The sequence below is a fragment of the Athene noctua genome, chromosome 5 (genome assembly GCF_965140245.1).
Source record: "Athene noctua chromosome 5, bAthNoc1.hap1.1, whole genome shotgun sequence".
NCBI lineage: Eukaryota > Metazoa > Chordata > Aves > Strigiformes > Strigidae > Athene > Athene noctua.
In genome coordinates this window covers 51,347,175-51,363,227 of record NC_134041.1, presented here as the reverse complement: position 1 = coordinate 51,363,227, position 16,053 = coordinate 51,347,175, and the positions used below count along the sequence as shown (strand labels likewise).

The 16,053-nt window shown below is 48.8% G+C and overlaps 1 protein-coding gene across 1 annotated transcript in view; it reads right to left on the bottom strand.

Moving 5' to 3' along the window:
• The window catches only part of HPSE2 (heparanase 2 (inactive)), a 115,217-nt gene that overhangs the window by 97,595 nt on the left and 1,569 nt on the right, over positions 1 to 16,053 (bottom strand). Inside the window, exon 3 of the mRNA XM_074908408.1 lies at positions 4,273 to 4,434. Coding sequence (XP_074764509.1) covers positions 4,273 to 4,434 — 162 coding nt within the window. The remainder of the gene's footprint in view (positions 1 to 4,272; positions 4,435 to 16,053) is intronic.

Genomic DNA, 16,053 nt, shown 5'->3' with positions numbered 1-16,053 from the left:
TAGTAGCCACACACACACTATGCTCTACTTTGCTCCACTCACCCTGCCATTATGCATCCCCACTTGGGAAAACCTGGCATGCACCATCCATCATCACCTCACACACCTGTGCCACTTACCCTGCATGAAAATGGTCTACTGCCTGGCTGTTAATATCACCAGAACATACTTTTCCAAGGAAAGCCTCACACAGAGCTCACAACTGCTGTTATGGCAGAGTTTAAGTTATCTAATGACCTTAATAGGGGTAAGGGGATGCCACTATAAAACACAAGATTACAATGTTTGACACAATGAGATGCACTCTTCAGCAACTCTCAGCTCTGTTCATAGCAGCTCCAACCTGATTTTAATCCCCTCAAGTCTCTCTCAGTGCAGCTGGAAAAGACCCTCTATTAACACCCTCAGCAGGGTGGGGCCACAGAGGGCCAACTGGAAGCATTATGTACCCTGTGGGGAGGGTACCTTCCTTTAACCACTGCTTTTGGCAGCTGTATCACATGATGGAGGGCTCCCACCACACACCCTACAGATACCTCACTGGCTTTTCAGTACAGATGTGGTGTGGTAGAACAGGCTAGAGAGCTGTCATCACCAGTCTCTTGATGCAGTGAAGTAATCTGCATTGTAGCTTCAGGCAGAAGGTAGAGTAGAAAGAAGAGACATTTCTCCACTGTTCCGGATAAGTGGGGCACTATTCTGTGTCCTCAGGATGGGAACTCCTAGAGGGGAATTTATGTTCGTACTTTTATCTTGGGAAGCTCAGTTACGCTTAAAACTTTATGTAAATACAGGAGGGGGCAGTTTTTCACATATTTCTATTGACCTAAGCAACTCCCTCTTCCATTGGGCTTTATAGGTTTTACTTAATAACAGTGCAGGAACCTGTGGATATCCAGTCTCTTAAAGCACAAATGCAGTACAAGAACCCACCCCAAACTGGCACCGCAGATGGAGGGATTCAGATTCAATCTATCAAATCTCTGCCTGCTGCTGCCCCACTCGCTCACTCCCTAAAACCTGCATGCACATTGTGTCTCCACTGCCCCAGGCAGTTCCTCACACCTCACCTGCTGCCAGCCCAACACTATGCATTCACCCCTCAGCTCCAGGGCTCCAAAATCACCTTAGTGTCACCTGGACATTTCTCCTGAGGGCTGAAAATGAGGGGAGCCTGCTGTGGTGATTGCAATTTCTACTCCAGTTGATACAAGCCATAAAAGAATCACCACTTGCTCCACCTAACTCAACTGGGAAGGAGTAATGTTTCTAAGCAAAGATTCCTCCTCCCTATCCTACTGCAGGCTGAACTGAACGAGCTGGTTCCCAGAGGAGAACAGGCAATGCTGTGCACTCTCCCCTGCTCTACCACAGGCTCACCTGAGAGCATCAGAGACGCTGATCTGTGAAATAAGATACCTATTGCTGAGCACCAAGAGGGAAGTAGCAAGGATTAATAAGCCTCAAAATGTTATACAGCATTTAAGTAGTACTGTCACAGATCAAAGACTATCACTCATCTCAGGGAAGCAGGCTTGGTAAGCCTAGAAAGATCACGTACCGAAAATAAATGCAAGATGCAAGAGAAAGACTGCAGACAGTTGCTGAGGAAAGCTAGAGAAACTCAAGTGGCCTAAGCCAGAGTCTAACATGTGTGCCTGGAGGAACAAGAGCCAGAAAGACTGCCTAGTTTCACTCAGTCTCAGTGGTGTCTTAGCACAAAAAAAACACATTTCATTTTAATAGACCCTTACCTTGGAGGTACTTGCTGCTGGGAGCAGCTTAAATCCCAGTGCAGAACCCCGACCCTGTCGGATCACTGAGATAAGGAGCACACTGAGAACCATGTGCAAGTGGCAAACAGACTTGAAAAAGCCCCCAGTTTACACTGATGCCACAGGGACTGCAGAATCACACTCCCTGCACTCTAAAAGCTTTCATTCTTAAAGCCACGAGGATACTGCATGGCAGTTTGATGGTAATATCACTTGCCCACACTTGCAGGCAGTGTGGGAGGCCTGATCTTTCAAGTTGTTCATGTAACTATGTCATCTGGGAGGAGGCAGAAGAGAAGGAGACTTTTTAATACAAATCACTACAGTTGTAGTTGTAGTAGCACGGAAGTAAAGATGCCTCACAATGGTATTCCTGCTTCCAAGCTTTCCTAGTATAGCTCTCCCATTGAAAAGCACCTTTCTTCTTACATGACTTTGGGCAAGACACTCCATTTCCATTTCTTTGGTACAATTAAAATGCTGCAGGCACTAGCAGTAGTAGGAGCCCCTCTTACACAGAGGTGTGGGGTTGAATCCAGTCTAGGTCAGACACTAGTGTCATACACAGTACATGCACTGCATGAGGCCAAGTGACTCCTGGATACAGACCTCCAGGAGGAAAACCTGTTCCCCTGCAAACTCAGTCCCTCCCTAAACCAGGTCTGGATCCTTGCTCCTGCACCTCCCCTCACGACCTGGGGACTCCCTGCAGCACTGTATAAAATCATGGTGCCGAACAAAAAAGAAGTCCTCAAGCAAACTCTGGCTGATTGAATTCTGAAGGTAAGGAATGCCCTTCTGCAACAGATGTACAGCCCCCTCTGCCCACCCCAAACACCAGATCCATCACGGAGAAGGGAAATATTTACACAAGTTAGTAGAGTTCCAGTTAAATATTATGCTTAGCTGTCTAGAGTCCATGTTCTCAGACTATGTCTACGAAATAAAAGATTAAACTTCATAACAATTATGAAGTTGCTCTGCTCACATTCAAAGGGAGTTAAAGGACATTAAAATAGTTCTTTGGGTAATATTCCAGTGAAATTGCTCTTTCCCCCCGGAGAGTTAGAGCTAAAACCTTCTGAACTATCCTGTAAACACACTTGAAAAGGCTAAGAGCTGAGCTGATAACCAGGTAGCACCTCTGCTCTGCAGGTTCTGTAAAAAATGTGAGCAATGCTGGAGAGCTTTTGAAGCAGTGAGGGAAGGAGGATAGGGGAGAGCAGCTTCTCTTCTCAAGGGAAGTTTGTTTAGTGGAAAGTAAGCAAGTTGTCAGGGGAAAAGCTGACAATGTTGATTCCAGCAGTTGTACTGGGAATAAACAGCCAAGTGGATTACGTTACAGAGAATGAGAAACGGCTCTCCCATTTAAATGTTGGTCTTTCAGGAATGATGTGATTCAGCCACACTCATGGCCCTGATGCCCACTGGCCCTCTGGGCTGAGCCCTCTGCCAGCCCTGGTATTGCCATCCCACCTCTGGGGTCCCCGAGGGGTCCAGCACAACCAGTGTCCCCAGGAGAGCCAGAACTCACTGCTGCACTGGCAAGGACACAGACCCATGCTATCTTCTAGGCAGGGGATGGACACTGAATTAGAGACAGCAGCAGAGGTGGGGGGAAGTTGCACAGGACCCACTTGCCTCTCCCAGCCCAGCAGCAGGGGAGGGCCACCATGGGGCTTGCCATCTCCTCCCCAGCCAGAGCACAGGGCCCTCCCTCTCACAAAAATCAGATGCCTCCCCGTCTTTCACAGGAAAGGGACCCAGCAAGAGGAGAGAGAGATCTTGTTTGATTTATTAGTCTCTTCCTCCTTGCCATAGTCTGTGGCTCATCCAGCTGTAGTGATAAGGAGAACAGCTATGAAAGGACACTGCTGGCTGCTGGGATCCCATCCTTCTGCCTGCTCACTGCCCGAAGACTTCAGTCCTTTACAAGCACCACGAAATGTGTATCCAAAATGTGGCAGTCTCCTCCACCCTTTGAGATTCTGCTCCCTGGATAATACAAACAGTTGCCAGAAAAAGAGTATCCTCTCATCTCTGTCTGGGCCATTATCCCTTTATATTTGCTCTTTAATATTTACTGGGTTCACACAAAGTGCATGCTCTGGAAAGAAAAAAAAAGTCAGCTGCAGCTTAAAGGACTCCAAATTTAGTAATTGCTGCAGCCCCATCGACGTGAACTGTTAGCAGGGAGATTTCTCTAGCACTTCACGTGCCGTGGTATTTTGCTTAGGTCAGACTGTAGAAAACATTCTGTCCAGGGGCACCAAATCTGGAGTGTCTGTGTAGGTGCCAGCTGCAGAGGCCTTATGAGTCCACCACCAGTTCCTGCAGATCCTTTCCCTCCCAGCACCCAGTAACCTTGGTAGGAAACAGAGGCAGCCAGAGAGATGCTGATTCATACAGAGGTGAAGCATCCAAGAGTTTAACTTATCTGTGAGTTAGCAAGAACTAGCCCCAGCTCCTGGTTCCAGAGCTGGTCTTGCAGCCTTACCTGTTAATGTGAGGTTGCTGTATGTGTTTGAAAACTGCTCCTTTAACAAAACCAAGTGCATCTGAGCTGCCTTTTCCCTCTGTAGCTCCAACATTATGTCAGGATGCTGGGCGATCTTACAGCCTTTCTGCTTATCCAGGGCAATGTCGCTGCGAACAATGTCTACAGCAAAAGGGAAAGAAAAAAGGGAGATGGCCAAACCTCAGCTTTCATTTTCACCAGATGCTTGGATCAGCACCAGCCAACATGACAGCCACACAACCATCCCTCAGCACAAGCAACCCAAAAAAAGGGTCTAAGCCCCTTGGATCCACCTATCCAATGAACCCTCTCTGCCCAAGTATCCTTTTCTCCCACAGAAAATTCAAGTCATTGACTTCAATATGCTCACTCAACCTACTGCCCCTTCCATCCTTCACCTGCCTAGCAGCTGATGTCTTACAATGGTGACCCCTCCCTTGCAGGAAAGTGCAAAAGTCTCCCGACCTTTATATTACAACCCTATTACTGGTCTGTTTGACACTAAATAATGAGAAAAGACTAAATCCCATTCTGGTGACCCCTGGCTTCCATTTACCCTTGCCTGTCAAGAGGTGATGAAGAAGGCTTGTTCTCACTTTGTTTATCCTCACTGCAGCTATCACAGTTAGAGTTAGGTCAGCATGGCTTATGACTCTGAACAGGTCTCTGTACCATTCTAACTCCTGACATTCAATTCAGAAGGACTCTTTAACAATTGTTTTCTCTTCATATGAGCATTTTATAAATCATATTGTGAAATAAGAATATGATAGTCCTTCTTCTAGAACTACTCACCTGCTGGGGAAATGGAAAGACGGGGGCAGCAGGGCAGAACAAGAATCAAGTAAGATATGTCCAGTCTAAACAGGAGGGGAGTGGTGCAAACTAGTCCTTGTAAGGTCCCTTTCTGAGTTTAATAAACTCTGCAACATGCTCAGGTCCAGAGGCACCATATGCTGTGTCTAATTCTTACAAAACCTTAGGCAGCCAGCACTGATAAGAATGGATGGAAGTTGGAGTTCTTCCACCACATTGCATGAGGTCATCCTTTGCATCACGAGGCTGCACTTTACTTGGTTTAATCCCTATCTAGCTAGAAGTTTCTGAAGGACCTTATTGTCAGAAGAGAGTCATGTCCTGCTCCACATACTCTCTCCAGCTTGGTTCAATTCCCATGTAACTAGAAGTTGCTGAATGAGCTTGTTGTCAGAAGAGTCACATCTTGCTCCACATACACTCTCCAGCTCCATTATTGTTACACACACCAAGGAAAACAAAAGATGTTTCCAATGCTCCTGTCTTTCAAGGTGTCAAATCTCAGGTTCAACAAACTTGGGTTCAAAGCTCTGCTATGTCTTGGGCTGGCAGGGAACCCCCTCCAAAAGTGGGTGGAGGACTGGAAGCCACACTATCTTCCTGTCTCTGAGTCTCATCCTAAAGTCACTACAGTTGTCTTGCCCAGGCTGTGCTCTGTCTGTCTCTTTACTGCATAGTTTGTGATTAACACGGCTTCTCTAAAGCCTGCCTGAAAGAGACTGCTCAGAACAGACAGGTCATTAAAGCACCTGTCATCTGTAGTTAGGGACAACCTCTTAGGTAGACACTGAGTAAGATTTGGGTCTACCCAGACTCTGTCCACCTAATGAATGACACAATCTTCTGTTCTGCAAGATATGTGCAAGAGCAGCATTTGGAGTCCTGTGTTTAGGTGAGGGAGCTGCCGTGGCAGGGATTAGCACAAGGAGGTCAGGTCACATTCAGAGAAATCCCTGGGAGAATCTGAGAGAAGGTGTGACAGCACAGAAAGTGGGTGCACTCTCTGGCAGTCATCTCCATGGGATTCTCAGAACTGCCACTGCAGACATTCAGGAAGCAGAGGCAAGACATGCAAGGTCCTGGCTTCTCAGATTGATGAAGGACACAAGAAACTTGCCCAAGACCTAAAAATGGAGGTGGACCCCACATTCATTATAGCTCCAGTTTAAACAGTGGGCAGATATTTGGGATATGGAGCTCCCCAAACAACTCAGTGTCTGGTCATCCAGACCTCGCCAGGCTGTACTCAGTGTAGAGGAGGAGACGCCTCTGTGCCACTCTTCTGAACCAGCAGCACCGAGGGAAGAGGGGTAGCAAGCCACAGCTTCTGGAGGCTCAGGGGAAATCTCAACAAGTGCAACTTAGGAGAAGCAGCCCTGAAATCTTAAAGAATGAGATAGAAAAAAGAAAGACGCAAAGAGAGCAAGGAGGAGGGTACCCCAGGAGGTGCTGGACAAGGCAGCCCCTGAGCAGGAGCTCCAGGAGAAGCACAAATACAGGCTGAGTGGGTTGAGAGCAGCCCTGCAGAGAAGGACTTGGGGATATTGGTGGATGAAAAGCTAACTATGAGCCAGTAATGTGCACTTGCAGCCCAGAAAGCCAACCATGTCCTGGGCTGTGTCAAGAGAAGTGTGGCCAGCAGGTCAAGGGAGGTGATTCCTTCTACCTTGCTCTTGGGAAACCCCACCTGCAGTGCTGTGTCCAGCTCTGGGGCACTCAACGTAAGAAGGACACAAACCTGTTGGAGCGAGTCCAGTGGAGGCCACGAAGATGATCAAGGGCTGGAGTGCTTCCCTTACGAGGACAGGCTGAGAGAGTTGGGATTGTTCAGCCTGGAGAAGAGAAGGCTCCAGGGAGACCTTATAGCAGCCTTCCAGTACTTAAAGGGGGCTACAGGAAAGATGGGGAGGGACTCTTTATCAGGGAGTGTAGGGATAGGATGAAGCATAGCAGTTTTAAACTGAAAGAGGGAAGATTGAAATTAGATATAAAGAAGGCATTCTTCACTATGAAGGTGGTGAGACACTGGCACAGGTTGCCCAGAGGGGCTGTGGCTGCCCCCTCCCTGGCAGTGTTCAAGGCCAGGTTGGACGGGGCTTGGAGCAACCTGGTCTAGTGGAAGGTGCCCCTGCCCGTGGCAGGGGGGCTGGAACGAGGTGATCTTTAAAGTCCCTTCCAACTCGAACCATCCTCTGATTCTACTCTGTGACACTCACTACGATTTTAAAAAAATAGAAACAAGCCACCCAGCAAAACGCGAAACCCAGCAGCTCTTGCCAGAAGTGCGAAAGAAGAACTCCAGATGTGGGAGCCCCAGAGGATGCCAAATGGTTTCCGAAGGCGGCAGCCGGGGCTGCGCCCGAGCGGGCCGGGCCGTGCCGGGCCGTGCCGGGTCAGTACCCTGGCCAGCTCAGGCTCCCGCGGCGGCGGCCCGGCGGGCAGCGGCAGACCCCCGGCGGCGCGGCGCTCCGGGGCGGCCCGGCGGCAGCGCGGGTCCCGCGGCGCCGGCAGCCGCCGTGCGGTATGGCGGGAGCACACCCGTGTGGCGGTCAGGTGAGCTGCGGCTGGCGGGAGGCACCGGCGCACGGAGGGGGAAACACGTCGGGCGGCGGCGGGGGGCACCCGCCGTGGGACCATCGCCGGCCCCAGCCCCGCTCGCCTCCACCCGCCGGGAGCGGCCGCGGCGTCGGGCTCCTGCGGGAGCTCTCTCCTCGCCGGGCTGCGAGCCCTGGATGGAGGATGCGGGTTTGCAAAGGCGGTTTTGTTCCCGAGCGCCTGCGCGTTTCTCTGTCCCGCCTGGGGATCCGCACGTCTCCAGAGCTTACGCGCGTGCTGCCCGTGGAGGGCACGGAATCTACCAACGGAAATTCTGAAGAACGAGTTAGAAAACACCCCTCAGGAGCGACACGAGCACAACAATCCCATCCCAGGGCATCCCAGGATGAGCTCTAGCAGCCGCCTGCACCAGGGGGTTGCACTAACCATTTCCCACCACACCTGTACCAGGCCGGAGAGCTCCCAAGCTGCGAAAGCCCAGGGTGGCACACGGAGGCAGCTCCCAGCTGCCTGCTGGGGAGGGTCTCCCTCACCCACGGAGTGACTTCTGTGCGTGGGAATTTACAGGGCATCACCGTGGCCTGTGTGCAAGTGCCTATCCCGTGGCTCACGCCACCATCTGCCCTTGAATTCCCTTCCAGGAGTCATGGAGCAGACACAGGCTATTGCGGCCGATCAGCTGCAAGATGGGAGGAGGAAGGCACAGACCCAGGCTTGTGGGGACAGGGCAGAGGGATATGGTTATGGTCAAAGGGATGTGTGACAGAAGGGTGAAGAGAAGTGACTCATCTTTCTGTGTGTGTGAGAAAGCGAGCACTGCTCACGGCCATCACCACTCCAGCAAAAGCCACAGTCACCCCTGCCATGGCACCAGAACAAGCTGAGCTTCCCCATCACCCGAATGGGACTGCTTGCTTCAGCTTTCCAGTCTTAGAAAGTGAAATTAAAAGGAAAAAAACCCAGACTCTTTTGATAACAAAAACTGGATATTCTTACTAAAATATTGAAATATTAGAAAATTGTGTTAGTGCAGAAGTTAAATAGATGCTTAATGGGTCACCAGGCAAAACTCTTATGAATTGCAGGTTGCCAAACTTGTAAAACAACTATTGTTTTAAATTAACGTATTATAAAACGCTTTAAAAGACAGATTTGTCTGCTGAAATTATTATAAAATGCCCATAAACTGTGAAATTTGGAACACAACTTCTATTTAGAAAGCCAGAAGACTTCTCAAGCCAGAAACTGCATCCTTATCATGTCTGTCTTCAATAGGCAAATTTCTGACACATTAGTATCATTCCTTTTTTTTTTAGCTGGGAAAAAATCCCTGACAAGGAGTTCCACAAGTTATTTCCCACTATATTTTTTTTTAAAAAAATCATATTTGTTTGGTTTATATGTAATAATTCCACTGGCTGCTCCCTATTTCTTGTGTCATGAAAACAAGAAAATAATCATTCCCAAATTGTCTTCTCTGTGTGCCACTGGGTTAACAGCATTTATCACATCCTCAGTCAGTTTTTCCAAGCCAAAATAAACCCCTTAATCTCTACGACTGAAAGTTGTGACTTTGATCACTTCCATCACCCTGTTCTACACATATATATTCTTTACACTGGTTAGTATGTCATCACCTAGATTGCTTATAGCCTAAGAATGTTCTCAACGAGTTTCTCCAATTCTTTTCTACTGTTCCTTACACAGGATTAACTTTTTACTTCCCTAAATGCATTCGGAGATCAACCCATAATAAATTCAAAACATTTTCCCTGAATGGTACCTGCTAATTTAGAACCTATAGTTGTATACGAAAAATCACATGCATTTCCCTTGTGCATGTAACTTTGCATGAATCACTTTTCACTCGTAAGAAGATGTAGCATAGAAAGGTGTGGAACTAGCAAAAATATGTTATGTTTTTTAGAGAATTTAAGTGTGCTTATTATAAACAACCAAACATATAACCATAGAAGTCTTTCATCTCACCCATATACCAGCAAATAGCTAACAAATCAGGATCTGATGGTTTGATTGTACCATTTTCTGCAGTTATTAAAGCAATTTTCATGTATGATTCTAGTAAAACAGTTTGAAATTTAAAAAGAAAAAATTGAGATAAACAGGCAAGCTTTGGAATTATCTCCTGCACAGGCAGTATGTCACCTTGTATAAGGTGACTTCTACACCTTTATTTTTTTTTAATTTCTGAGGAAACAACTAAGCGCTGGAGCCTGGAGCTCCTTACACAGAACTCCCTGCCAGGCAGAGCAGGTTGCAGTTTCTTCTCTGCAGTCATGGTTCCTGTGAACGAGAGAGCAGGAGGCTGCCTCAGAGTTCACACCAAGGCACAGAGCAGCCCCAGGTCCGGCAAATCCCAGAAGACTGAAGGACATCAGAGGTTTTACCCATCTTGGGGACTGAGTGCTTGCAATGTCTGAAATGCTGCAGCCCTCCCAAAGGAGCTGTGTTTTAAACACTCGGAGGGTGAAAAAACAACTGTTTCCTTTGCAAGCTCTGAAAGGACAGATGCCTAAACCATCAAGTGATGCTTAGGCAGACAAAAAAAAGGCTCTGGGTGACCACAAACAGGAGGTAATTCCTGGAATAAAATTCCTTTTTACTGGGACAACAGGGTTGTTCTTCATTCAGAAACACCTGCTGCAATGTTTTATGAGCTGGCGGAGCCAAAGGGGCAGTCCCAGCCACATGGCAATAACCCTCCCCAGCTCCAGTTCTGGTATCCTCATACTCATATCCTCATGATCCTGCTCACTAAATTCACAGTAAAACAGTTGCCTTTTTTTCCTGAATTAGTTTTCTGCTGGCTTAGCAGAGTATCAGAAACATGCCAGAGCCAACACAAGGGAAACAGCAGCAGGACATGGCACGGAGCAAATCGAAGGTATGGGAACCAACACTTTTGGTAGCAGAGAACCAAGAGATGAGTTTCACCACCTTCAGGACGCAGTTTTGTACAATTTAATCTGACCAAGGCTGAGGCTGCTGCAGTCCCACCTTGCACTGCAGGCTTTCATTTCCCAGCACTGTCCTCTATGCCTCTGTGGTTACACACCATTAATCGGTTCAGGCGGCTGAATGAGCTGAACTGCAGTCGCCTCTCCACCGTCACGTTTTGGCCATCTGAGGTCCCTGAACTGACTCACCATGTAAACTCAGGCTCCAGGCATAGGAGAGAGCGGGAACATGCCAGAAGGGGCAGTAGAATGGGATCAGCAGCCCTGGCTGATGTCAGCTCCAGCCCTGTGCAACCACACAGACATAGAAAGGAATCTTCAGGTCATTTAGCAGTTTATTATCTTCCTTTCCACTCAATACCTAAGACCCTCATACATACTCTAAAATTGCAGCATCCTAGAAGCCACTTGTGGAATACAAGACCAAGCAAGGGTGGAATGATGTACCCACTGCCACACAAGTCTCGAGGGTCAGATGCAGGGCTAGGTACCTGAAAGCATCTGAAGGAATGGATCCCAGACTCAAAGGATGCCCAGAAAACCTATGCCAGGATTACACTACATAATGGGAAGTTTTCCACACTATACGGCAAAATCTCCTGACTAGTATGGAAGGCATAAGAAACATATCTTTATCCATTTTTTTGTGGTAATTGGCCATTTTTCCAGATGCCCAGTATCCTCTCCAAAAAAGGAGACAAATAGAAGGAAGTAACTTACCAGCAATTAAGAGAGTATTTTTGAAATGTGTTGTCCATATGCACTTCAGCTCAGAAACTTTTCTGACGCACTACCTACAGCATGCATATGTTCTCCCCTTCCCCTCTCCCTCCCATGACCCACACAGGGCCATACTGGCTGTGTGTGGTAATGTTCTTTGGTCTCTTCTCAGCCACAAAATCCCAATAGGCTACACAAAGCCTGAGGGACAGAATGGAGAAGTTGTGGCTTGGGCCAACACATCTTGAAGAACTCCAGCTATGAGTAACTTCTCTTTTTCCCTTGAGTTTTCTTCCACAGCACATATGCACAGGGAAAAACTCTAAGCAATGTTTATGCTACCACAGGTCATCCAAAGCTGGTCTGTGTGGCTTCAAGGTGAGAGACAGTTGAGGACCACCCTGCAGATGAGGAGGTTCCACTTTAGCCCACAAAATTCATGCTGTAGCACCAGCAAGGAGCTTCCAAAATGGGCTCTAGGTTCAGGCAATGAGACAGCACCTGCAGCATCCCTTGCTGAACCGATACCAGGTGTCCACATCACACGTAACACCCCAACACCAAGCTCCAGGGCACAATACAAGGTCAGGTTTTAGCAAACGCAACTTCAGAAGACATTTTGTACCAGCAACTACAGCCTGAGCAAGCAGGTAGCCCTGTGCATTTGCTTCAAAAAGGAGCTGCTCAAGCCTGTTTTTCTGGAGAGCAATGTTTCTTATTGCCCCATTCCTCAGACCCAACTAGTCCTTGGCACATGCAAGGCAGTTGAAAGGACAGGCCAGACAGATTGCTTGGTAGACAATCCAACAGCAAAAGGAGAAACACACGTCTGCTACATGAGACCTGTACATGACACCTTGCAACTTGGTACCTGCCCAGGGATCGGACATGTGTCTATGGCAGGAAGGAAACACATCCCTAGGTAATAAAGCACAACTCTCAGCACAGCTAGTGAAGAAAAACAAACTCAGCAGGACACATACAGAGAAACACCGTTTAAGGGAGAAAAAGTCAGGCTAAAAATGTTACACCTCTAGATCACTAAATGTCAAAAAGTCTCTGGCACAGCCCCACCTCTTGGTACCACAGAGCTTGACATAGATTAAACTGGTTTTCTGCTTCTAACAGACCTCAGGCTGGACAACATCATATGCAAAGCAGGGGCTGCAGGGGATGGCAGCCACCTGGTGTACGCTACAGACAGGGGTGTCAATATAACAGATTAGTTAGATGACCTTCTAATATTTATCACAGTTCACGGGGTACATGCAGTCGTACTACCATCTACAGGGACCGCATGCCCTACGACTCACCTAAACCATTTATCATAGGCAATTGCTTTTACAAGTTGCTCTGTCACCAGGTGATGAAACCGCTGTGCCAGCTTCCTATGCAGTGCTGAAACAAGTCACCACATGCACCCTCTTCGTGGGCATCACAGGCTGGCACCACAGATCACTCACCACTTTGCTACCTTTACTACCCAAACATGACTGGTCTGGACTGGGGTGAGGCTGTTTGGAGTTACAAAGCAAAGACGCTGTACACACCTGGTATTACACAATACTTCCAGGTCTGTGCTTCCAGGAAGAATTTGTACAAGAAAAGAATGACCCTGAAGCCTTATTTCAGAAAAATGAAGTACATTTTAGAAACAAGTCAAAAGCAACTACTATAACTGTCAGAGAGCACCCATGCTCTCTGTGGAGGAAAGGAGAGGAAAAAGATGGGCTGGTGAACTCGAAGGTGGGTCTATGTAAAGGCAATTTTCCGAAGGTGGAGGTACCCATGGCTGTAACAGTTTGCAAGGAAAATAAATATAATTTTAAATGGAGAGGAAAGAATAGGGTGAATCTCTGAAAAGGTCCAATCATCAGGAAGGTGGAGCTCTACAGAGAAAGAAAAGACCATCAAAGGCAGCAGTGGGGAATACCTGGTCTGGAGGGCACTGGGGTGGCAGAGGGACATTTACAGCACAGAGATCCCTGCACAGAGATTCATTCCAACTCCAGCAAGCACGGCCACAGAGCAGAGGATCCATGAAGGATGCTTTAAAGCAGGCCTGTTGCTGCTGCTGTCCCTCAGAACACCAGAGATGGCCACATTGGGGTGGCCCGTGGGCACGCAGGGGAGTGCAGCTGCCTGTGATGTGAACAGCACTCACAGAGTCACTCACTGGTAACTGAGTTCTCAGAGCAGTCTCGCACACATGTCCTCACCCCTCAGTTCTGCACCCTGCCGAGCTGCTGCATCTGAGAGGAACATCAGGTGTGCCCTTCCCTCCCCATCTATGCGAGGACCACATGGGAGCATGAGGCACGGGAGGACCCACGGGGGCTGCAAAGAGAGCCCAGGCACTGGGGTCATGGGCCTAGAGTCTGCGTGCATACCAGAGTGAACAGCAAAAAGATAAACACTTGAAGCAGAAAACAACTGAGCTACCACTTGTCATGTCACCAAAAATCACTAAGGCGATGCATAAGACTTAGAAATACACTAGTTTCACTTTTAATTATTTTCTGACTTTTTAAACTAGTCGAGGCCCCCCAGTTTCTTCCCCACTCCTGTGCCACTAAAGCTCACACAAGAAATTTTGGAAAATAGATGCTGGACTTACAGAAGCCCACAGACATGGAAAACAACCCCAACCACCTCAGATAACGTGAGAAGGAGGAAGGGTACCTAGAGGGATGCTTGCCGGCTTCCCCCACACTCAGGTGCCTGTTGCCATCTTTTTTCTGTGCTGTCTGCTCAGGCTGTAAGTTCTTTGCAGCATCTGTGCATGCCCTGATCCCACACAGGTCCTGGGTGAGCCACAGATGAGGGAACAAAAAACAGATCAGTGCTTCAAAAAGAGAAGATGGCTGCTCAGATCCAGTACAGCAGGGCAGAGAGTTGAAGTGGCATCAGGATTTCATTTTGGAGAACTGGATCCCTCTAGTGAAGCGCTCAGTGCAGCCTCAGCACAAAAAGATGCGAGCTACTAGCAACTCTAGCCCTGGAGTTTGCACACAGAGCTTAAGAACAAATACGAAAGCTTTGCTTCCAGGCAGGAAATCCCTTTTACCACACCTTTCTGATTTACACCAATGCTTGATACACACCACATGTGTCCCCTCCTTCCTTCACCCACATTCGCAATGGTTCTGTTCCATATTTTAGTGATGAAAAGTTAAGACCTGTGGTTACAACTTCTATGAGAAGCTTCATTTCGAAGGGCTGCTACATTTCAACTTTACTGCCACGAGGAAAACTGAAAAAAACCAAAAGCTTTCAGTGCTTTCCTAACACGAAAGCTGTTGTGAGGACATTTAATAAGTGTAAGTTCTCTCCTGTAAGCCGCTGAAATATGGAAAGTGGGAAAATTTACTTCTACAAATGTTTTGTACGAGTCCCATTCCCAATTTTACGCACTACACTTAATTTCTTCCGTTCAAGGTGGCTACAGCAGGTTTGGTCAGCATTTTCTCCTGAAGTGCATCTTAGTAGGCAGAGCTTACAACACTTTGCCTGTGATTTGTTATGAGGAGAAGAAAAACAAGGAATAACATCAGGATCGCTCCAGCTAGGAGATCAAGCAAAAGACAGAGCACACAAACTTACCCACCTGCCTGTGTGTGGGAATAGAGGGACATTCATGAGATCAGATGTTACATGGGGGAACAGCAGGAGCAAGAGCCATCAGAAAACTGGCAAATGCATCTGCTTTTTCCATTCAGCACTGTGCTGCTGACTAGATCTCTGCAAAAGTTCCTCTGTTCTACAGACCTGCCCACTGGGATCTGTCTGGCATTAATTGGCCTTCAAAATTACTTATGGAAATATCTTCAGCTAATTTTTGTTAAGTCATTGAGTAAGAAAAAAAAAAAAGGGGGGGGAATTTTTTTTTAAAAAGCAAAATAGAAAAGTCAATAAATTCTTGCATGTGGACATGGTATTCTGCTTCTTAAAATAAACGCCTGAGGACGGAGACTTGGCCCTGACTTTTCTACGAAGTTTCTTTGTGTGAATTAAGGGCCGCAAAAGGTGAAAGCCTTTTGTGCAGCCGAGGACCGCTGGGGAGCAGGGCAGGGTCGCGGGGAAGAGGGGAGCAGCCGAAAGCCCTGGGCCAGGCGGTAACTTTCGGCAAGACCTACGATGGCAGAGCGGTCCGGAGGGGCAGCGGGAGCGGCCCCGGCCGGGCACCGGCAGCGGGGACCGAGCGGCCCAGCCGCGACCGAGCCCGGCGGGGAGTCCCGGGGCTGCGGCGGGCGGAGAAACGACGTCGGGGGCCTTGGGGAAAGGCAGGGCTCCCCCGGAGCCGCGGGAGAAGAGCGGGGCGGTGCGAGCGCAGGCACCCCAGGGCTGCGGCGCCCGGTCCCCGCCGGGAGCCGGGACAAATCTCCCTCTGCGGCCGGCGCTGCCCGCCCGGGGCTCGGGAGCGAAGGGAGCCGCAGGACGCGGCGGGGCGGCGCGGAGGGGATACGAAAAGCCCCGCTCCCCGGTACCGGCCTTTTGTTCCCGGGGACCGGCATCCGCCGGATCCACCAGCAACGGGCGGACGGGCTCCGCCGAGCTCCCCGGCTCCCCCCGCTCGGGAAGGAAAGGGTACGGGGAGGCTGCCCTGCCCGGTGCCCGGCGGCAGCACTGCCCGGGCGCGGCACGGCCCCGCCTGGGCGCAGGGAGCGCGGTGCAGACGGAGCAGCACCGC